General features: G+C 34.1%; 2 protein-coding genes across 3 annotated transcripts in view; one reads left to right on the forward strand and one right to left on the reverse strand.

The window, feature by feature from the left end:
- Positions 1-19052, forward strand: CALS5 (callose synthase 5). The gene is made up of 42 exons (XM_089747734.1): positions 1-199; positions 308-408; positions 2534-2655; positions 2757-2853; positions 2961-3071; positions 3879-4007; positions 4117-4209; positions 4416-4507; positions 4638-4764; positions 4910-5047; positions 5133-5209; positions 5302-5374; positions 5450-5575; positions 5647-5761; positions 6793-7127; positions 8138-8190; positions 8295-8355; positions 8448-8529; positions 8626-8675; positions 8771-8857; positions 9427-9549; positions 9640-9731; positions 9830-9917; positions 9999-10159; positions 10728-10851; positions 10936-11030; positions 11146-11263; positions 11394-11545; positions 11853-11962; positions 12059-12181; positions 12265-12333; positions 13383-13572; positions 13662-13773; positions 13847-13966; positions 14046-14161; positions 14282-14365; positions 14808-14920; positions 14992-15221; positions 16209-17021; positions 17445-17495; positions 17586-17771; positions 18376-19052. The coding sequence occupies exons 1-42, from the start codon at positions 16-18 to the stop codon at positions 18604-18606; spliced, it is 5754 nt and encodes a 1917-aa protein (XP_089603860.1). The 5' UTR covers positions 1-15; the 3' UTR covers positions 18607-19052.
- The window catches only part of LOC111299764 (transcriptional corepressor SEUSS-like), a 13613-nt gene continuing 8655 nt past the window's right edge, over positions 19028-23985 (reverse strand). Inside the window, exons 9-11 of one of the 2 annotated variants that reach the window (XM_089747736.1) lie at positions 21459-21528; positions 19853-20427; positions 19028-19777 (exon numbers count right to left, since the gene is read on the reverse strand). In XM_089747736.1, coding sequence (XP_089603862.1) covers positions 19493-19777; positions 19853-20427; positions 21459-21528 — 930 coding nt within the window. In that variant the 3' untranslated portion in view covers positions 19028-19492. Of the gene's footprint in view, positions 20428-21458; positions 21529-23985 lie in introns of both variants that reach the window. The other variant, XM_089747735.1, reaches the window with a different exon arrangement.

Raw genomic sequence — 23985 nt, forward strand, 5'->3', positions numbered from 1 at the left:
CGAGTTAACTGAGTAATGACGAACACCGACTTGGGACCGCAAGGGCTAACGAGGAGGCCGTCAAGGAGCGCAGCCACCACAACGTTCTCAACGGAGGTGTTCGACAATGAGGTCGTACCTTCCTCTCTTAGTTCCATCGCTCCCATTCTCCGCATTGCCAAAGAGATCGAACATGAACGCCCCCGTGTCGCCTATCTCTGTACGTTTAAAAGTTTCTTTTCCTTTTTTTTTTTTTTCGTGTTTTAAGTTTTCTAAAGTAAAGTTAACTTTTCTGAGTTTTGATTTTATTGCAAAAAAAAAAAAAAAGGTCGTTTCTATGCTTTTGAGAAAGCACACAGGTTGGATCCGAACTCCACCGGACGTGGAGTGAGGCAGTTCAAGACTGGTTTGCTGCAAAGATTAGAGAGGGTAAATTTCCATAATTTTTAATTACATTTTCCATGATTCGATTTTGTTTTGATATAAAGGGAAAGAATCTTTAGTACAGCTTATTTACGAAAATGGAAAAAACTAAAAATAAAAGAGTGATGATATGACGTGCTTAGTCACGTATGAGCTTGGTTATATCAGCCAATGCCTTGGTCTTTTTTTTTTTTTTGGTTGTTTTGCTTATTATTTTGGATAATGTCTACATGTGCTTAGATTATTATCTCATATAGATCGTTTTATAAAATTTTTACAGTTTGTGTTAAAAGATGGATAAATATTAGTATTTTATATATTACATTAAGTTATTAATTCTTTCGATATATCTTAATAAGATATTGCGTTAAAATATGGATAAATATTAGCATTTATATAATACATTAATCTATTAATTTTTTGATAAATTAATTTATTAATTTTTTTGAATATATCTTAATAAGATTAATAATCCTTTAATATCCTCAATAGTTTGAAAACTATTAATATATTAAATAATTTTAAATAATTTTTAATGTATACTCATATTTCTGCGATAGCACCCGGGCTTTTACCGCTTGGGAGCTTGATTTTACTTGGTTTCTACACTGTTTCCCTTTTTCTTTTTTTGGTTTATAAAGAGAGTTTCCCTTTTCTTTGCTATTGTATCTATATATATGGCGGGAAATTTTTTTTATTACATGGTGTTTGATAAGAAAAAACAAAATAAAGGAAATGAAAAAAAAATTAGAAAAGTATATAACATTGAAACAAGGAAATGTTTCTCTCCTTGTTCGGTATAAAAAAACGAAATTAAAATTAAAAAAAAAAAACCATTGAGAGTAAAATTGTAGATTGATTATTAATTTTTTTGGTAAGAAGGGAGCCAAAAGCCCCGTAATTTTTAATTAATTTTAAGTAACGATTTTTCTACTTTTAATCTTTCTGATTACGCAAAGATTTTTTTTTTTTTAAATAGATAAGAAGATTGGATTTTATAGGGTGGAAAACAGTGCGAATTCCTTCCTTTTTCCTTCAAATTTTTTCTATTTTCTTTTTATCAAATATTCAAAATTTTGTTTTCCTTTACCTTTTCCTTCTATTCTCTTTTTTTTTTTTTTTTGGTTGTTTATTGCATATTCCTACTCAACATATTTAAATGCCCTCCTTATAGAGGAAATGCTGAACTAGGAAGTTCTTATAAGGAGAAAATTTATTATTTTGTTTCCATGACTAAAAATAAAGGAAAAAAGTGTACATATATCACTATATACGGGGAGTCGAGCCGTCGAGTGAAATAAAATGGAGGGTTGATGCCTTTTTCCCCATTTTCCATCTTTAATAATAATACTCCGAGTAATGGAACTTCACCTTACCCCTCAATTCATGGTATTCGCAGAGGGACTTGGTTAGAGAATTGCATCCGCCAAGTTAAAGAGGTGAAAAATTTTGGGCTAGTGATTACTACTAAGCTATGCCCAAGGATTTTGTCAAGTGTCAATTACATGTTTAGAAAACACTACTACTAGAAAATTACGACCAATGAAAGAATTTTGTCCGAAATCCTGCTTGCTCCGGTCCCTTACTCATGGGGCTTTATTTTCGATGGTAAAATGCTGGATCCAATGAAAGGAAAATACTAGTAGTAGTATAGAATGGAAGGTAAAGTCTTCTGGGTTATTTATCCAAAAAAGAGTTCTTCTGGTTAAATTCTCGAGGACTGTTTTACCCATCCCGTAATCCCGTTATCTGTACTAATACATCATCATTGATTGATTTTGTTTTGTATGCATCTATTTTCTTCTTGTTTGTATAGATGCTTCATTTGCACCTTATAAAAGCCATATACAATTTGGGTTTAGGATAATAATCCAAAGTTCATCGCATATTCAATTGCTTTTGGCTGAGAGTTCTGTTGCCTTGTTTTTCTGTTTCTTTTTTTCTTCGGGATGAGATGATAACAACAGTTAAGCAGGGCTGTTCTGCTTTCTTTGCTTTTTTTTATTCCGACTCTATCAAATCTTTGCTACGATTAATTGCAATCTCACAGCCATAGGCGTAAGTTGATGGCATATGTATTTTTAGCATTTCACAAGCTTTTGGTGAACTATGCGAAATATTTTGGACTCAGGACAATGCATCCAGTCTTGCCTCTCGTGTTAAAAAGACTGATGCACGGGAAATTGGGAGCTATTATCAGCAATACTATGAACACTATGTTAGAGCACTGGACCAGGGAGACCAGGCAGACAGGTAATATCACAATAGTTTTCATATTTATATGTATGAACAAAATAGGTTTCCACGACACTTGCTCTTGTGTGTACTAATTTCTTTTCGCAATTTGTTGACAGAGCTCAACTTGGCAAAGCTTACCAAACAGCCGGAGTGCTTTTTGAAGTGCTCTGTGCCGTTAATAAAACTGAGAAAGTTGAAGAAGTTGCTCCTGAGGTTAGTCCTAACCGCAATAATTCCTTCAAATTTCTAGTGAAACTGCTGATTATAATTGTCAATTTGATGGCATGAAATTGTATTTTCAATGATATTTCCCTGGGCAGATTATCGCAGCTGCTAAAGATGTCCAAGAAAAGAAGGAAATCTACACTCCCTACAACATTCTTCCTTTGGATTCTGCTGGGGCTTCTCAGTCTATCATGCAGCTTGAGGAGGTAATACCTAATATCATGTATCATTCCACTGATTAAGTGGCAGATCCAAAAATTGTCAGTGAGATCATGTTTAGCACCATATAAAAAGGGAAGCACACCTTAAATCATGAAGAAATTGACATAAAATTGCAAACATTTAAAACATATAAAAATCAAATATGTTATCTCATTTTTAGTTGTAAAAAATATGAGTATAATTAAATAAAATTTTTCGAAATTTTCTTCTACAATTCGCTTATATACAATTCCCTATTTTTCTGTGATCATATTTGAAAAATGAATCATGATTTTTTGTTCAATGGCCAGAGACAACGATGAGGCAACTCTCATTTTTACTCAAGCCCATTATCCTCAATGAAGAGAGGATTTATTTGAAACTTGTACAACCTTTGAATAATAACCTCTTAAGTTAAGTATCATATTAACATGATTTTCTTTATGAGAAGAAGTTTTTCATTGATATAATAAAGCGAATACAGATGTGGGAAATGGATAGCCACAAACAATACAAATTCAAAAACTTTAAAAATTCAGATAATAAGTATAGGAACTGGACCCATGTATTAGACTTATAGTAAAATACAGGTGAAATTTGCTTTTGATCATTTTCCTGTGGGTTTTTATTCAAATTTAGTGGAATTAATGCGAGAAAAAACTGCAAGTTTTTTATTATAGTTTACATTCACTGTTCTTTTCAAAGTTCCATGAATGACCCCATCTATACTAGCTGTTGCTCTACCCTGCTGCTAATCATGTACCAGTATGCTGTTTTGTCTTTCCAGTCTCTTATTTGTTGCTTTAATACAGGTTAAGGCTGCCGTGGCTGCACTATGGAACATTCGTGGATTGAACTGGCCTTCAGCATTTGAGCCACATAGGCAAAAAACTGGAGACTTGGACCTTCTGGATTGGTTAAGAGCCATGTTTGGATTCCAGGCATGTCTTCAGCACCCCCACACCCACATGCCACAAAAGGCTTGTGGTCGAATAAATAAATGTTCTTCTTTGAATAATGCATGCATTTGGTTTACATTGTTCATTGCAGAGAGACAATGTCAGGAACATGAGGGAGCACTTGATTTTGCTGCTCGCCAATAATCATATAAGACTCCATCCCAAGCCTGAACCTCTTAACAAGGTATGCATTAGTGTTATTTCTTTCTTAATTGCATGCCAGTGGTTACTGAAATTTCAATTGTAAGTGTTTATATAGTTTCACTTAGATCCCCTTCTAAGCTTAAGAGCGTGAAACTGAATATCTGTCTTGCATCTGTGATAGTCTTCATAAGGGGATTTTCCTTTTTTGAATGTGTCTATTCTGATTAAACTCATTCTTTTATGTAGCTTGATGAACGAGCAGTTGATGCTGTTATGAGCAAGCTTTTTAAGAATTACAAAACATGGTGTAAATTCTTAGGACGCAAACATAGTTTAAGGTAAAAATAACAACTTATACATCTAATTACTAGTGGATATTTCCATTCATTCCTATTATGCTGTTTAACTTGAGTTTCTTTTAAATGGCTACAATTTCTGGTCTAATGTGAACAAAAATTATTTGTGTAGACTGCCTCAAGGCTCTCAAGAAATACAACAGAGAAAGATACTATATATGGGATTATATCTTCTCATCTGGGGTGAAGCAGCTAATGTTCGATTCATGCCGGAGTGTCTATGCTACATTTTTCATAATGTGAGTATTCTTTGAATAACTACATGATACCCTTCTTCTGCTTCTGTTCAACAAATATTCTTCTCCCTTTGTTCGCCTAATGTTTCTTTTTAACAAGATTTATATAGTTTTGAGTATTTGGAATCACATTACACAATATTCACAGATGGCATACGAACTCCATGGCCTGTTGGCTGGAAATGTTAGCATAGTGACGGGGGAAAACATCAAGCCCTCATATGGTGGAGATGATGAGGCATTCTTGCGGAAGGTTATAACACCCATTTACTGTGTCATTGAAAAGGTATGATTGAGCACAAATATACTAGTTGTTTTTAGACTTTGGACTTTCTATTCCAGATACAAATAATTAAGTTCAAATATTGCAGGAAGCAGCAAAGAGCCAAAATGGAAAGGCTTCTCATTCACTCTGGTGTAATTATGATGATCTGAATGAGTATTTCTGGTTTGTGTGGTTTCAATATCAAATTTTATCGGCATCTGGTTCTCCTTTTTTTTTATTTTAGTTTAAATTTGGTTTTGCTGTATCTTATTCAGGTCTTCTGATTGCTTCTCTCTTGGATGGCCTATGCGTGATGATGGTGACTTTTTCAAATCAAACCCTGACATGGTATTCCTTAGCAGTTGTGAGCACTTTTCTTGACTAAGCTATTGATCTTGTACTTAATTACAACTGCTATGCCAGGGAAAGAAAACTTCTCAAAGGAAATCTGGAAGCACAGGCAAATCAAATTTTGTTGAGATTAGATCATTTTGGCACCTCTTTCGAAGTTTTGATCGACTATGGACTTTTTATATTCTAGCTTTGCAGGTATTAAAATTCGACCTTTGCTTTTGGTTTTGGATGCTTGTACATCTAATATTCCAATCTTTTGCTTGCAGGTATTGGTCATTTTTGCATGGAGTGGAGCTTCATTAAAGGACATATTTCGAAAGGATATATTATATTATCTATCCAGTATTTTCATCACAGCAGCCGTTCTGCGTTTCCTTCAGAGTATGATATTCTTACTTAAATTTCAGTCTTATACAAAGTTTAATTTTTTCCCTAGAATTGTCCTTGCTTGTGCCTGTGGATTCTTAACAGCCTATAGACTATCTGGTGTTATAGGAACAATCCTATAAATATTCTGAGAAATTTGCTAAGACTAGAACATTAACATTTAAGGAGGTTGACTTCTATTAAGATGATGTAGTTTGTGGAAACTTTTCCGATAGTTTCTTTCTCGAAAAATGTCAACATAATTCAGAAGCATTTTTTTCCAGTCATCAATATTATTATATAAACATGGAATCATGACAGGGAAAAGAAATAAAGAAATTGATTATTAAATTTGCTTAATTCTCTGGTAATCTGTCAAAATCTGATTGACCTCTTTGATTGATATTTGTTAATTTTGGAATTACTGATGCAACATTACATGTCAGCAACTTATTCTTTTATTCCTAGTTATATTTTTAGTCTATTTGAACTATTCTTTTTCTTTGCTCCTCTTTATCGTGTTTGCAGCTGATAGTTTGATGAAGATCATGAAATTTGAAGTCATTTACAGTTATTCTAGAAGCTTTCATGTCTGTGGTGGTTTTTTGCATATCCTCTTTGTTTTCTTTTTGGTTCATAAAATCTGGCAGCAGATAGGTTGCTCTAAACCCCAAGAAAGGGCAAGAAGTGCACCTCAGATAGCTTCATTGGCTGCATTAGCACCAATGAGGGGCAATCAATGAGACTCAAACCCAGGCATTTCATAGCAAGGAGAGCGAGCTTAGCCAATTGAGCCAACCCATCTGCATATCCTCTCTGTTGAACAACAATATGGTTTTCAAAGGCTTGTGTTTTTGTGTCTGTGTGTGTGTGTGTGTGTGTGGGGTGGGGGGTATGCAATTTATAAATATTATGTTTAACTTCTCAACCATTATTTTCTGACCTCATTCTTCTTCTGCATGTACTTAACTTCTCTCCTTGTGAACAGTAATATCAATGTTTATATTGTCTTCTTATTTTCTGTATTAACTTGTATTTTGTTTCAGGTGTTTTGGACCTTTTTCTCAATTTCCCAGGATATCATAGGTGGCAGTTCTCTGACGTAATGCGAAACATTCTCAAGATAATTGTTAGTCTTGCATGGGTCATCATTCTTCCTCTATTCTATTTGCGTGCATTCTCGTTTGCCCCTGAGAAACTTAAAGATGTGCTATCATTTCTTCATCAAGTAAAGGGCATTTCTCCTCTATATATCATGGCTGTGGCACTATACTTGCTTCCAAATTTACTGGCAGCTGCTCTGTTCATTTTTCCAATGCTCCGGCGTTGGATTGAAAACTCAGATTGGCACATTATTAGGTTACTGTTATGGTGGTCACAGGTACTGAGTAGCTTCCTTTTCCATGTAGTTCATTATTACATTCTTATTATCTCTACCATAGTCTTTCTTGTTCCATATCATATCTTATTCAGTTTGTCCTAATGTCGAAATGGTTTGATTTTTGTTTTCTTTGGGTATTTCTATTCACAAATTAAGTAACTGGTGTTTTGAAATTCCAACCCATCTAATCAATTGAAAGTGTTAAGGATTTATAATGTTTAAGCCTCTTGCTTTGAACTGGCAGTTTGAAATGTTAGGCAGTATAGCCAAATGGCTTTTGACCATGCTCATCTCAAGGATTATAATTGTACTGAACTTCTGACCAGTGAATGCTCTGTGCAGCCCAGCTGCCCAATTAATTTTCGTTTCCTGAACAGTTGACAGTTATTGGTTTTTGAGACTAAAAGGAAGCAGTGGCATTTGACCAAAAGTACAGCCAGCTATAATACTTTTAGCCCATAATACTACACCTTGATTTTGCATTCTGTCACCTGAAACTGTATGATAATGTCAATAATTTCCCTCTTAACTGTTAACAAATTGTTTGTCAATTTTAGCGGAGTTTTACAGTGAACTTATTTCCTGTCAGATATTAAATTTCCATTTCATCTATCGTATGAGAAGCTGATTTTGAAACCAGATTTCCTCATAGTGATTTAATATAGAATGGGTTTCATGAAATTAGCATAAAGACCTATATGTTGAGAAATGCATATGAATCAAACTTGTATCTTAAGCTCACTGAATGTCATAGAATCTAGAATGATCAATCTTTGAGAAAGCTGGTCTTAATCTTTTATTTCTAGTCTCATAAAACCTTATTTTGTTAATATAAAATTTCTTAATTGTCTTAAAAACGTTTGGTCATTCATCTTGCTGATATAAGTTTAACCTACTTTTCTTTTTTACTGCTATTGCATGATATAAGAAGAGATAAAAATATTGATATCGTTAAGCTATATTATCAACTGTTTTGTTGCAATCTCTTGAATGAGTTTCTCTGTCTGCAGCCTAGAGTTTATGTTGGGAGGGGAATGCATGAAAGTCAGTTTGCGCTTATAAAGTACGTTTGAAAATAAATACACCTTGTGTCACAGAACAATACTTTCCAGTTATGCATTTCATTTTTCAATTGGTTGAAGTTTCTTCATGTTGTCCCTCTTTTAGGTATACTCTTTTTTGGATACTACTTTTGTGTGCCAAGTTTGCATTCAGCTATTTTGTCCAGGTGAGCTTAGTTACATCTTTTGTTTTATCATTCAGAAATAGACAGTTCAGTAATTGGGTTCCGTTTTAACCCCTTATGCACTTTTCCTCCAGATAAAACCATTGGTGAAGCCAACAAAAGATATAATGAGCATTCGTCATGTTAAATATGCATGGCATGAATTTTTCCCTAATGGTACTGGTTTCTTTTGCTTCCCCTTTTTATTAGAAGAAGATTTTATGTTTTCTGATTTATTTTTATATTTTGTTAATGGTTATCTTGTCGTTACAGCGGAACACAACTATGGAGCTGTTGTGTCACTTTGGGCACCAGTAATATTGGTGTGTTACCTTGTTGTTCCTTTTTTATTCTTTTGATCAATTTATTATAACATTTTTGTTGCACATTTCATATAACTTTATGAAATTTCTTGCAGGTTTATTTTATGGACACTCAAATTTGGTATGCTATTTTCTCAACCATATATGGTGGTGTTAATGGAGCTTTTGATCGCCTTGGAGAGGTAATCCTTCGGAATTCTTTTTATCTGTTAGTTTAGAACAAATTTTCCTCATCGTCTTTCTTGATCTACACTCATGCACTATTCATGAATTGTTGGGCATCATTTGTCTGATTAGCTTATTTTCCCATTGCGTCTATTCATTCTTTTCGATAAGCGTCACATTGACCACAGCTAGATTACTTGGGCATCCTGTAGCGTGGCGCTTGGGATAAATTATCTGTCTTTTTCTTTTGGTAAATTACATTTTAGCTTTCTGTCAATAGATGGATATTTAACCAGTCTTATGAGAAACTCAATCTGGATTGTGAATTATCTCTTCTAGTTTATTTGGTTTCGCCTTCCATATGCATATTTTTCCCAAGTTATACTAGAATTTGAGAAAGATGGATATGACTCAAAACTATTATCTGCGTATATTTTTATTTCAGCCATGCAAGTTGCTTATGGAGTTTTTGGAGCAGCTTTTGTAACTGTTCACATCAAGAACTGGCTTCTTAATGTGCTTTAACTTTGTAACATGCACACTAAAAGTCATGGGTGTTTTATTCTAACACTCTTTATTTCTTCAGATAAGAACTTTGGGCATGCTAAGATCACGGTTCCAGTCCTTGCCTGGTGCATTTAATGCATTCTTGGTGCCTTCTGATAAATCGCAGAAGAGGGGATTCTCTTTATCAAAGCGATTTGCTGAGGTAAAACTCCTGTCTGAAATCATTATATTATTTTACAATGATTAAGCTATCAGAATAATATATAATGATTGTAATCACATTTCTCCACAGGTAACTGCTAGCAGAAGAAGTGAAGCTGCAAAATTTGCTCAGTTATGGAATGAAGTAATTTGTAGTTTTCGTGAAGAAGACCTAATTAGTGACAGGAAAGTTCTCCTTTTAAAGATATTATTTTCTCATATTCATTATATTATGTTTTACTCTACAATAAGTTAAAACTAAACTGGGTATTTCTTTAAATCAGGGAAATGGATCTGTTACTAGTTCCTTATATATCGGATCCTAGCCTGAAATTAATTCAGTGGCCACCCTTTTTGCTGGCAAGCAAGGTCTGTAAGGTCTAAGATCCCTTAGACTTCCATTTGGTCTAGTTGCTTCGTTTTTTGTTGACTCTATGTCTTCATCTGTAGATTCCAATTGCATTGGATATGGCAGCTCAGTTCCGCTCAAAGGACTCTGACCTTTGGAAGCGCATATGTGCTGATGAATACATGAAATGTGCTGTTATCGAATGCTATGAGTCTTTCAAAATTGTCCTAAACACTTTGGTGGTTGGAGAAAATGAGAAAAGGTTATTCTTTATTGATCTTAGTTTATTGTTTTCCTCATGATTGATTTTGGTGCATTTTCAATTCATTAAATTCTACTAATGCCCACCTTACAGCTTGGGAGTTTACATAATAGTTGACTTTTCTTCTTTTCATCATTAGTAACACAACATGATCCATTCTCTCTTTTACAGACACATACAGATGTTTGTTTGTTTGTGTGTATACCCAAGATGTTTAATTTTAAACTCGAGGTTAGCATGATTTTGGTAAGGAACCCTTATTGGATTCCTCGATTAGCTTTACCCTTTACAGCGGTTTTGAAGTTGTTGTACCTATGTAACTCCATTTTTACTCGTTTTATTACCATTAATGTAATTGTTATGCTTTATTGCCGAATTGCCTATGTCAAGGTTTTTTTATGATTCTCAAATCATATTAGGTTCAAGGGTCAAGTTATGTTATACAAAAATATTATTTTATTTTTTTGGTGTTTATTTCCAAAAACGGCAATATTTAGAGGGCAACATGTTGAATTTTTTTTATTCAGCTTCAATGCTAGTATTTCTGACTATAGTCATAATGTTACAGGACCATTAGGATTATCATCAAAGAAATCGAGAGTAACATTTCGAAGAATACTCTTCTTGCAAATTTCAGAATGGCTTCTTTACCTGTCCTTTGCAAGAAATTTGTGGAACTCGTTGGGATCTTGGTCAGTTGTTATGAAAAACAATAAATATTAGATCTTCATTTTGCTCTTATACATTTGTAGTTAGTTCTTTTTATTGTATTGCAGAAAGATGGTGATCCGTCCAAAAAGGATGCTGTGGTTTTCTTGCTCCAAGATATGTTAGAAGTAGTTACCCGTGATATGATGGTGAATGAGATACGGTTAGTGAACTCTGTTTTACTCTATATAGAAGAAAATGTTTTATATCTTAGTGCATGAGGTTGCTTTTTTTTACAAAAGCTTAAGTTCCATGTTTTTTCTTGTAATATTGTACAGTGAATTAGTAGAGCTTGGACATAGTAACAAAGAATCAGGAAGGCAACTTTTTGCTGGTACTGATGAAAAACCTGCTATATTGTTCCCTCCTGTGGTAAAAGCACATTGGGAAGAGCAGGTACATTATCAAATAAAATAACGTGTATTAGTTGAAACACAGATTATAGTTTAAAGAACTTAACTTTGATTGGAATCTTTTACATTTTGTAACAACTCAATCCCATGAATTATAATTTTTGTTGTTTTAGATAAGACGTCTTCATATCCTTCTGACAGTCAAAGAATCTGCCACCGACATACCAACAAACCTTGAGGCACGTAGAAGGATTGCATTCTTTGCAAATTCATTGTTTATGGATATGCCACGTGCTCCTCGAGTTCGTAACATGCTCTCATTCAGGTATTTTGTGTTTCCTTAATGTAGTTATTGAATATATGTTCTGGTTGCATGCGTATGGTCCTTTGAGAAATTGATTTTTGAATATACCATCCTTCTCAGTCATTCCAGGTATAGCTATTTTGTAGGATTTTATTCCTTTTAAAGGTAGATTTACTTTCTTAACATACTAGTTCTATAGCACATAAATTTGCCAATGCAATTCTGATGTTTTGCCTTTGGAAACATGATGTGTAAGTCCATGTCTTAGCATATGCTAAAAGACTTTAGCATTTTTTTATAATTGAATACTCCTTCTTGCCATTGTCAGTGTCCTGACTCCATACTATAGTGAAGAGACTGTCTATTCCAAATCTGACCTTGAGATGGAAAATGAGGATGGTGTATCAATCATTTTCTACCTGCAGAAAATCTTTCCAGGTTTGTGATATTGTAAACTTGCATGCTAAAATATTTTGAGATTTCCATTTTATTTTAGATAACTTCAAATTGATTGTTGTTATTGACTCTGTTTAGATGAGTGGAACAACTTTATCGAGCGACTCAATTGCAAGGAGACTGAGATTTTCGAAAATGACGAAAATATCTTGCAGCTTCGCCACTGGGTCTCCTTAAGAGGACAAACTCTGTGCAGGACAGGTGCTTGATGCTTTATTTTGTCCCTGAATTCATGAATTCATCTATTTCTATATCTTTCTCCTGAATTATGGTTGGAACTGCAGTTAGAGGGATGATGTATTACAGACGAGCTTTGAAGGTTCAGGCTTTTCTTGACATGGCTACTGAAAATGGTACGTACATAAAATTTCTCTGCAAAGTGTTTAAACAGTTTTCTTTGGACTTTAAATGACAGAGGTTCTTTTTCTGGTCTCCCACCTTCTATGCAAGTTGATTTTAAAATGAGATTATGGAATCTAAGTATAAGGAAATTTGTAGTCACTCATTCAATATCAGTCTTACTAAGAAGATGCATAGCTGGGATTCCATACTTCCTGATTTGAGCTTTTATCTTTTTACCTTGTTAGCAACTAGTATCATTAGACACAAACTAGCTATTCACTCATAAATAACTCGTAATACAATAGCTTGCTTATGTACTATTGTAATGAAACTTTTAAATAAAAATTATAATGGCGATCATGGTCAAAGGCAACATGTGATAAATGAATTCTGAGTGAATAAAAAAGGAAAGGAAAGGAAAGGAAAAAAAAATGGAAAAATTAGGACAGGGTAATAAGCTTGTTGAATAATGGAATAGATAGATAGCTAGACTTTTATCTCTTGTTGGGAATAATTTTTGTGTTGCCTTCTCCATCTTCACAAACTATACTTTTTACTTCATTCTAAATATTAAATTAAATTAATAGAAATTGACTATATATCTAATTAAATCATGTTTTCAATAAGTATTTTCTTTTTGTCATCTTATGTTATAAATCTAATTAAATCATGTTTTCATTGATTAAGTGTTTTCTTTTCTATCATCATATGCTTGTTATGCTATATTATGTAGATAAAAAAGACAGGATTTGAATTCTGCAAAATATTCAATTGGAAACTGCTTTCTGCTTTTAGCCCTGTTTAATGAAGCATATGAAGTCAGAACAAAATAAGTAAAGAGAAAAAAAGGGGAAACCAGATAATTTTATACTTTGATTTCTGAATGTTTTAGTGTCTTCATCCCTTAAGTCTATGTGTAATTGCTATTTTCTATTTATTTTCTTCTTTCATTAAATATTGTTGTCTCTGCATGAAACATTTATATTTACTTAATCTAGTGTACAGTGAAGTAGTTGTGGGTTTAGGAAATTATAGCAGTCCTTTCTTCTTGTCTGAACAGAAATATTAGAAGGCTACAAAGCCATCTTAACTCCATCTGATGAAGATAAGAAAAGTCAGAGATCCCTATATGCTCAGTTGGAGGCAGTGGCTGACCTGAAATTTACTTATGTTGCTACCTGTCAAAACTATGGAAATCAGAAAAGGAGTGGAGATCGTCGTGCAACTGACATCTTGAATTTGATGGTTAAGTAGGTTCCTTGGCTGATAATATCTTTATGCCTTTTTATTTGACATCTTGAACTGTTCGCCGTTCTAATTTCTGGTTTTTCCTATACAGTAATCCCTCTCTTCGTGTGGCATATATTGATGAAGTTGAAGAGAGGGAAGGTGGAAGAGCTCAGAAAGTTTACTATTCAGTACTGGTTAAAGGTGTTGATAATCTTGACCAGGTAACAATGCTTAACTGCAAACAGAGTAACTTGTGCTTCATTACGGTGCCATAAGTTTTTTTCTTTTTTGAAGGAAATCTATCGAATAAAATTGCCTGGGACAGCAAAGTTAGGAGAAGGAAAACCTGAAAATCAGAATCATGCTATAGTTTTTACTCGTGGAGAAGCTCTTCAGACCATTGATATGAATCAGGTAAGGCAATAAAATAATTATCGAAGTGGTAACGATTTTTGCTGTAGATCTGATGATATTTTACTGCAACTTTTTCTAGGACAATTACTTGGAAGAAGCATTCAAAATGCGCAATCTTTTGGAAGAATTTAATGAGGATCATGGAGTAAGACCACCTACAATTTTAGGAGTTCGTGAGCATATCTTTACTGGAAGGTTGAATGAACATTAATGTTTGCTTATTTGTTTGTTTGCTTGGTCTTGTGATAGCTGTTAAGTTTTTACTAATGTCAAAATCTGGTGGTTTTATTTTATGCTTTGAAATCTATTATGCAGTGTATCTTCTTTGGCTTGGTTCATGTCAAATCAAGAAACAAGCTTTGTCACTATTGGTCAAAGAGTTCTTGCAAGGCCATTGAAGTATGTATTGATCTCTTAAAGTTTACTTTTCTCTTCATATAACTATCAAGGGAATTATGTCATAAGAAAAAGCACGATCAATTTTTTAAACCATATCGTTGAGTGAATACTTTATGACAAACAGATGGCTGTCCATTTTCATTTATGAGAGGTAATACCATGTCCAAAATTGCTTTCAGAATGTTTAATGCTGTTTATCCTCATGTTAAAAATTAGGTGTATCATGTTTCATTGCACTGCTGACATTTCAAATTCCCCCAGCCAGCAACCTATCCCAACCTTCTTCCCTTTCTCTGTAGTGTTACTTTCTTCATTGGACAGCAAACCCCAGGACAACCAATATCAGCCATATTGAGTTTCTTACTCATTGAATTCAAGTGCTTTCCATGTGGGTTCCTGTGCATGATAATGATATACTCAAAATGTATTTTGGTGGGTTTAGGGTTCGTTTCCATTATGGTCATCCAGATGTGTTCGATAGAATCTTCCACATAACCCGTGGAGGCATCAGCAAGGGTTCTCGTGGCATCAATTTGAGCGAGGACATCTTTGCTGGTAATGATCTTAAACCATCTACTCAAGTGAATTTATATTTTTTTTTCATGATATTTATTATACTTTAACAGGTTTTAACTCAACCCTAAGACGAGGGAACATTACTCATCATGAGTATATTCAAGTTGGGAAAGGTAGGGATGTTGGGTTCAACCAAATCTCACTGTTTGAAGCAAAAGTGGCTTGTGGTAATGGGGAACAGACACTCAGCAGGGACATCTACAGATTAGGCCATCGCTTTGACTTTTTCCGCATGTTGTCTTGCTATTTTACAACAGTTGGATTTTATGTCAGCTCAATGGTAATTCTTTTTCCTTGCAAAATTCAACCCTTAATAGAACTACTGTGCACAAACTAAAGAAAAATCTAACCTGGGGATTTCCCCAATATGTTGCTATGGCTCTTCATTTTCTTTGAGGTATAATGTCCAACACTTACCCAACAGACATTGGTATGGAGGTCTGACCCTCCAAATATAAGGACAAAAATAAAAAAAATTGAAGAAACCCATGTCATAACCCCTGTTCCTGCAAAAATCCAGAGGTTTGTCCCTTAAATCCACACCAAAAAGGAAAAAAAAAATCTATAGGAAATTCATTGTTACGGGTGCCCTCTCTTCTGAGTTACTAAATCTGACTGTAAACTTGACCAAGCACTAGTCATTGGAATTATGACGGGAGGAAGAAAATACTCTATTTTGTTTGTATGAGAATGAATTCAATGGGGAAAGGTTAAAAAACTATTATATATGTCAAAATTGCATAATAGGAACCTATTAATCAAATTATGCATTCACTGCTTAACATTTGCTGGAACATGAGCACCACATCAGACAACTGTTACATATCTCTATTGATTCTTTGTATTATATGTAAGGTTCTCTGTTCATTAAGAGTTCCTTTTTTTTTTTTTTCTTTCCTGTCAAGTATATAGGAACTGAAAATATTCTTTAGTTCTGTTGCTCTTTTTTCTTATATATCTGACCTGCTTGTACTTTCGGCCATTTTTATGTTTTTTGCCAAAATATTTTTAGAACATTATTTTTTTTCAAAATTTCAAGGTCATACTTGGAAGATCTTGAACATAAAGGCAGAGTAGATTGTCTACTTATTTGAATCACAACTCTATTAAGTGCCAGTCCACCATGAAAACATCAAATCTTTGGAGTATCCCAGCAATGAGTACTTCAGATTAATTAGAAAGTTTAGTAATTAGTAGTTTTGTTTCTTTTGACTCTCTAATCTTATCTTTATAAAGCTAATGTGAACCCCTTCCTGTTATTATGCAGTTGGTTGTCTTTACAGTCTACCTTTTCTTGTATGGAAGACTCTATTTGTCATTAAGTGGTTTGGAGCAGTCAATAGTTAAGTTTGCTTCATCTAAGGGAGATGATCCTCTAAAGGCTGCCATGGCTTCACAGTCTGTTGTTCAGTTAGGCCTTTTGACAGCTTTGCCCATGGTCATGGAGATTGGACTGGAGAGAGGATTTAGAACTGCATTAGGTGACTTCATAATCATGCAGCTTCAGTTGGCATCTGTGTTCTTCACTTTCTCCCTTGGAACAAGGGTCCATTATTTTGGCCGCACTATCCTGCATGGTGGGGCAAAATACAGAGCAACAGGGCGTGGTTTTGTTGTCCGGCATGAGAAATTTGCAGAGAACTATCGCATGTACTCAAGGAGCCACTTTGTAAAGGGGCTGGAGCTATTGGTATTGCTTATATGTTACAGGCTTTATGGTTCTGCAGCAAGAGATTCTCTATCTTATGTACTCCTCTCATTTTCAATGTGGTTTTTAGTTTTATCTTGGCTGTTTGCTCCTTTTCTTTTGAATCCATCGGGATTTGAATGGCAAAAGATAGTAGAAGATTGGGAAGATTGGGCAAAGTGGATTAGCAGCAGAGGTGGTATTGGCGTTCCATCAATTAAGAGCTGGGAATCTTGGTGGGATGAGGAACAGGAGCACCTGCAGCACACTGGGTTTATGGGACGTTTGGTGGAGATTGTTCTTGCTTTACGCTTCTTCATTTACCAGTATGGAATTGTGTATCAGCTAAACATGACCAAGAAGAGCAGAGAAGGAATACGGCAGAGCATCATGGTGAGTATTAGTATATGAGCTGCTTTATCAGTCTCTTAACATCTTCTGCTTTCAATACTGTTTAACTTTTCATCTCTACGATTATAGGAAGACAGTAATCTGAAATTTTAAGGTTAAAAGCCCTTTTTAAATTTTGGCCTTTACTACACTCTCCTTGATTAATTTAACATACGATCTTTTAGGAGAGAGAAAAAAAAAGGATTTAAGATTTCACATCCTAGTGCTTCCCTGAGGATGCAAACTGGTATATGCTAAAGGATGAATGCCATGGCAGCACAGATGGTCTATTTTTGTGTTATTTTGTAAAGAAGACATCTTTTCGACAAGTTGAATTCTGCAACCTTGCTACATACTGAAAGATCTTGAGCTTGGGGTTGTTAATTTGCAATACCAAGATTGTTCATGTTGCTATTATGCTTTCAGGTTTATGGTCTTTCCTGGCTGGTCATTGTTGCGGTGATGATTGTTTTAAAGGTAAGGCTCAAACTCCATGTAATCATTCAAAATGAGAATGGTCTGATTCCTGTTATTGGCTCTAAACACTGATGCACTTTTAATCTGCAGATTGTGTCCATGGGTAGAAAGAAGTTCAGTGCAGATTTCCAGCTGATGTTCAGACTTCTTAAGCTATTCCTGTTTGCCGGGTGTGTTGTCATTATTGCAATGCTGTTTTATTTCCTTGATCTCACACTTGGAGATATCTTTCAGAGCCTACTAGCCTTTATGCCGACAGGGTGGGCTCTACTGCAGGTACATGGCTTTTTTTTAGAGGCACTTTTGTCTTTGTAGAAAGTCCAGCTTCTTAGTTTTAACGCTGTCTACATTGCGTAATGTGCATCAGCTACAATTAAAAAAGTACGTAAGCTATACTGACTGCCCTACTTATATGTGTGTGAGCCGAATGCCAAAAGCTTCACTGATTTTGTAGTCTGCTTATGCATGCTGTCTATGTAACTACTTTGTGATGGAGTTTAACCCATTTTTCGTCCTGTGAGCCATCTTATTTTGGACCAAATTTCTGGATTTTGAAATCTCATTTTGAACTTAAAGACATGCCTCATTTGGAGAGGATTGACACTGATTTGTTCATTTCTCGTCGGTTAAGCTCATTACTAACATTTTTCTCTTACTATTTATTCTGATGAGTTTCCATTGGATGTACGATAACACTGTATGTCATAGTCTCAGTGCTGCAGTGACCTTGTTTATTAAATATATATTTATTTTTGGTATTTGAGCTTGTTAGAGACTGAACTCTAGTCACTAAAACTAAGAATTCAACCATGTACCAACAAATCACTTCATTGTTGGCTTTATTACTAAGAATCGATTTTTTTTTTTTTTTAATGATCAGATATCACAAGCATGCCGGCCATTGGTGAGGGGTATAGGAATGTGGAGTTCTGTCAAGGCTCTAGCAAGAGGGTATGAATACATGATGGGGGTGCTCATCTTTGCCCCAGTTGCTATATTGGCCTGGTTCCCCTTCGTCTCAGATTTCCAGACCAGGCTGCTGTTCAACCAAGCCTTCAGCCGAGGGCTTCAAATCCAACGAATTCTGGCTGGTAGCAAGAAGCAAGCCTGAAAAGCACCAATGTAGGATTGTGGTGATTTACCAAAGGAAGGATGGACGATGGGAGGACCAATACACTGCTTATGAGCGAGCGTCACAGATGCATTCTCCAAGTTTACCTTTACTCTCCATTTTAACTAATCTCTGTTAAAAGGCTATGGCCTAGGAGTCCTTTCCTTGAGAGATTCCAACTGCAAATTTAAGCATGCAGCAATATGTTAGGTTTAATGAGAAAATTCTTGGCGGAAGACCTAATAACATTCATTCCCATGGGGGCATCAACTCTTGACCATGCCTCCCTGTTGCTTTTACCTGCTTGCCACGCAAACGCAACTCCTCATTCTCCGTTGACAATAACTCATTTCACTCTGTTGCAAATTTTGGCATTGTCATCATTCAACCGCTAGCTGTTAAAAAATTCATCCATCAAATATAAACAGCATTAATGCTTTTTTCTCTTTTTGGCTGCATAGTTATGGATGTTCAATTATGTATACAAAATTTAATCAGAAAGAGAACCATCATTGGAAGCTACACTTAGAAAAGTCTCAAGCCGAGTTCCCTTTTGGCACGGGCTACATAGAAAGAAGGTGCCTTATAATATTATAGTCATATACGTTACAGAAACGTACAAAAGGGAACCCTACAAGCATACTCTAGACAGCGGGGGTGGGGGGAAGGACTCAAAAGAAAATGTAAACAATTCACCATTCACCTGCCAAGGCTAAGTTAGATGTTATCCTTCTCTCTCTATAATCAATAGCTGGTCGATGAAATCCTCCACCATGCAATGACCACTCCAAACTCAAATCAAACCAGGAGTATACGTGGCAGAAGCACTCTGTATTACCACCACAAACCTTAGCAAATTCATAAAAGAGTAGTCCACAAAACTAATTTAGGGGGATTTCCAATCAAATTGAAAGTTGTTAAAGCCATTTACTGCTCCAAGCCCATTCAGTAATCTATTAGCTAATTCTTGTTGATGGTTCACAGTTTCTTGACGCATCATTGGCATGCTCACCCTCCCAGTGAAATTCATAGGGTTGTTCCCCATGGTAGATCTCATACCACATGGATTGGGAGAAAGACCAATGCCGCCACTCAAGTTCCCAAATCCTCCACCTGCAATGCCTGAATTGTTATCAACGAACCCATTCCCCATCAGGCAGCTGCGACTCACCTGTGGAAGCCCATTATTGTTCATTAAGTTATTCCCCATAGAACCAACACTGACCGTGTTACCTGCTTCACTGACCTGTGATGAAATCATTATTTCCTGAATGATTTTTTCAACAGAGCTCTGAGAATCATTAGGGTCAACTTCACTTGACTGAGATGACTGCTGTGGTGGAATTTGCACAGATGAATTTGCAAAATTGACATGTTTTGCAGTGGTTGAAGGAGCCAGGGCATTATGAGAACTTTGGGGAGGCAAATTTGATGAGGATGGCGTTGGAGATGAGAAGGGTGAAGAGTGATTTGGTTGAGTGGATGGCAAAGTCGTAGAGGACCCTGCAGTTGGGATCTGAACTGGGGTTCTAGCATAGGGACTGCTCCGATTGTTCATATGACTTTTAATTCTAGAATTCATGGAATCCTGTCGGAGAAGCCCAATGATGCTCGTAGCAGATATAGAAGTTGATGTTGCACCGTGGGAGTAGTTTACACTAGCAACACCATTGCTTGCAGAAGGCTGCAGAACAGTTGACTGTATTGAATGAGGATCATTGTTTGCATTTTCTCCAGTAATTTGCCGCTGTTCCTCAGGTTGCTGAGCTGAATTATGCTGCATGGAGACTGGGGAACTCCTTGGGAGCTTGGCCAGACTTTCTGAACATGAATCAAAAAAATTTACGTCTCAAGGCGAAGTGAAAACTACAACCACTTAAAAGAGGAGAAAGATCAATGACAAAGCTAATTATGACATTTCAAGGTTTCCAAAATAATTTTGATTCATTAACATATCATGCGAGAAGTTTACGAGAACCTTTATCAAGCCTAAGAAAAATAGAACAAAAAGCTAAAATATTAAAAAATCCCCTGAACTATTTCACTTTTCTTAAATAAATCTCTATACTTTTATTATACTTAAATAAACCCTTATTTTTTGATTGGTTTCTAAATAAATCTTTATGTAAAAAAAAATCATTTTATATTAAGAGTTTATTTAGGTAAAAATTAAAAGTAAAAGGCTTATTTGGATGTAAATTAAAGGTCAGAGACTTCTTTGAGTGCAAATTAAAGTCTAAGGATATAACAAAAGTATAAAGACTTGAGTAAACTGATAAAGTTCAAAGGCTTTTTTGTAATTTTAGCCAAACAAAAACAAAAGAAGCCAGTGCAATAGTGGTATTCTCAGGGCCTCATGCTCAGTCTGTTAAAAACAGGAGCAAGTAATCCTCCTAAATGGCATCCGATGCCCATTAAAACAGCCCTGATAAGCCAGTTTTATCTTTTATTAAAAGAAACCGCATTAAGTTTTATTTCCATTAATATAGCTAGTATTGATCCAGTTGTAAAATCCAGTCACGATGCCTGGTCCCTGGTGGAATATTATCTCAGATTAGCTTGGGCATATCAATAAGCCACCTAAAGTTCATCAATTTGAACTTGAAATCTGGATGGGGATCATTTGGTGCCTCCCATCAAGTAATGGTCTTTGGGATTCTTGCAAGGGGATGACAACCTGAGCCAACATATTCCAGGTTTCTTGCTGTTCTACCAACTTTTTAGGGGCTTAGGCAGGCCAGGAAGATCAGAAGCAGCACAACACCAATTGATCAATAAGAATGCTTTTTAACAAATCAGTGAACATGAAAAAAGATCATAAATATTGGAAGAACAGAATTTATGAACTATACCCATGGGTCCCATCCCTGACTCTTTGCTATAATCAATCAAATCCTTCATGCTATTAACAACCTCTGATATCTGCAATTGGAAACCACCAGTCAGATCATGTAAGAAGTGACTCAAAATTCCTATTAAGCTAAGCTCTAAACTGTCACCTATCCAGCCATTAGCTATGAATTTATGCTTCATGTACGATGATATCAGAATAGAGAAAATATTAGCCACAAAAGGCACATTTGTGGATGAAAAGGAAAGTAGGATAATGAGAAAAATTATTAATCTCCTCTAATACCTCATAGAATTGAGACAGACCCAAGGTAAAGTAATAATATATTAATATTAATCACAAAAATAATTTTGCAGCTAATCATTTCCATTGATTGAAGGACCTATAAATCTCATCAAGCTTAACCCCCATTACTGTGATAAGCCTCATCTGTTTAGTAATTCATTTTTAAAGCAGCACAGTATTTACATCCCTATAACAGACAGGTATAAATAATTAATGTCACCACCAAAATACAAAAAAAAATAAAATAAAATAAAATTAGTAAGGTTTAAGTATGTATTTGGTCCCATTATAATTTAGTCCCTATATATGAAATCTTCAGATCATTCCCTGTACATTAATTTGTGAAAAAAACATCCCTATACTCTCAAATTTGGCAGACTCCAGCAAAATTACTCATACATGCTACTGCTAATATGTTCCACTAAGGGTACTGATTAGCAGTGCTAACATGTGCAGCTTCTATATTAAAAATCACATGGTTTTTTTATTTTTCAAATGGCAATACTAGAATTCTGGTCAAATGACCCCAAAGGCAAATACTTATGTTAAAAGTTTAGATCAGTTCCTCTAGTTTTATTATTGAAAATTCCATCTCATGCTATAGAATTTCATACAATCAAGTAAAATTGCCAACCCCATAAATCTCAAACCACTAAGAACCGATTTGGATGCAATCGCACCCGTGGGTGAGTGCCGATTGCATCCTTAGAAGCTGCTAGAGACTCATTTAGGAGACACAGTACCGGTACAGTTGAAGAAATTAACCGTGCCAGAGCCTCTTTTCTTCATCAGTAGAAAATGGTCCAGTGGGGGAGTGGCTATCAGCATTTTTTTTTTCCTTGAAATTCCAAATGTACCCAAGTTTTACTCTTCACACACCACCCTTTTTTCAAAATTTTTTGTAAATAAAATTACTTAATTACTATTTCACACAAGTTTTTTGATAATCATATCCAATAAATTTTTTAGCTTACGAAAAATGAATTTTCAAAAAGTTATATAACTTTCCAAAAATTCATTATCAAAGAGTGAGGATTGCAATTTTAATAAAAATTACAAAAAAAAAATTTATTAGACATTTTTATTATTTAGTGTAATTAAAAAATTATTATTGAAAAATCATAAATTTTAAAATAATGAAAAATAAATTGATTTTGCTATTTTAACCTTAGAGAAAAAATAAAATCTTATGAAATCGTAATTAAACATTTCATCTCTTGAAGCATTAAGAGATGATAAAGAAACTATCAGGGCTGATCATTATCTGAAAGTTTAAATTATTGAAAGCTGTACAAATAATATTATTGAATACTATAAAATTTTTTCAAAATCTAATATGCTAACTAGAGAAATCTATCGTAATAAATAGATAGAAAAACTTATCCAAAAAATTCAATTTAGTTAGAGATATTATAAAATTTTAATAATTGATACAAAAAATATATATTTATTAAAAAAATGATGAATTTTAAATTTATAAAAAATTTGATTTTTCTATTTTATCTTTATTTTAATTAAGATCTTATTAAATTTTATTTTTTATAAAGTCAAAATACTAAAATTAAATTTCTTTTTATTAATTTTAAAATCTATGTTTTTTTTTTTCAATAATAACTTTTTTTATTACATTAATTAATAAAAATTTCTAATAAAATTCTTTTTTTTGGTAATTTTCCTTAAAATTCCATTCCCTTTCTCTTCAAATATAACTTTTCGAAAATCTATTTTCAGCAAGTTATAAAATTTATCGGATATGAATATTTGAAAATTTATGAAAAAAAAATAATTAAGTAATTTCACTAACAAAAAATTTTGAAATAAAAAATAGTGTGAAAAGAAAAATCAGGGTGTATTTAAAAGCACCCTTTTTCCTTTCTTGCCCTTCACATTATCTTACAAAGACAACAATATCCTTATAATTTTTCTTTTAATTTTTATTTAAATGTTATAAAATACTTTATTAATTTAATATAATAAATAAATTTTACTAATTTTTTACTATCATTTTTATTTTTAATTATTTATTAATAAAGCTATTATTTTATTTAAAAACAATTTAATAATTTTTAATTACTTATTAATTTTATAAAAATGTCAAATAATTTAAAATTTTTGTTACATATAATTTTTATTCTAATGTCTTTAATGCTCTTTTTTAATAACAATTTACCTCATTATTATCATTGCTTTTGCATCCAAACAAATATATCACCACTAATTTTAATTTCACTACTACAGTAACA

This window comes from Durio zibethinus, chromosome 18 (assembly GCF_047325235.1).
Source record: "Durio zibethinus cultivar Kanyao isolate XHJ-2024 chromosome 18, ASM4732523v1, whole genome shotgun sequence".
Lineage (NCBI taxonomy): Eukaryota > Viridiplantae > Streptophyta > Magnoliopsida > Malvales > Malvaceae > Durio > Durio zibethinus.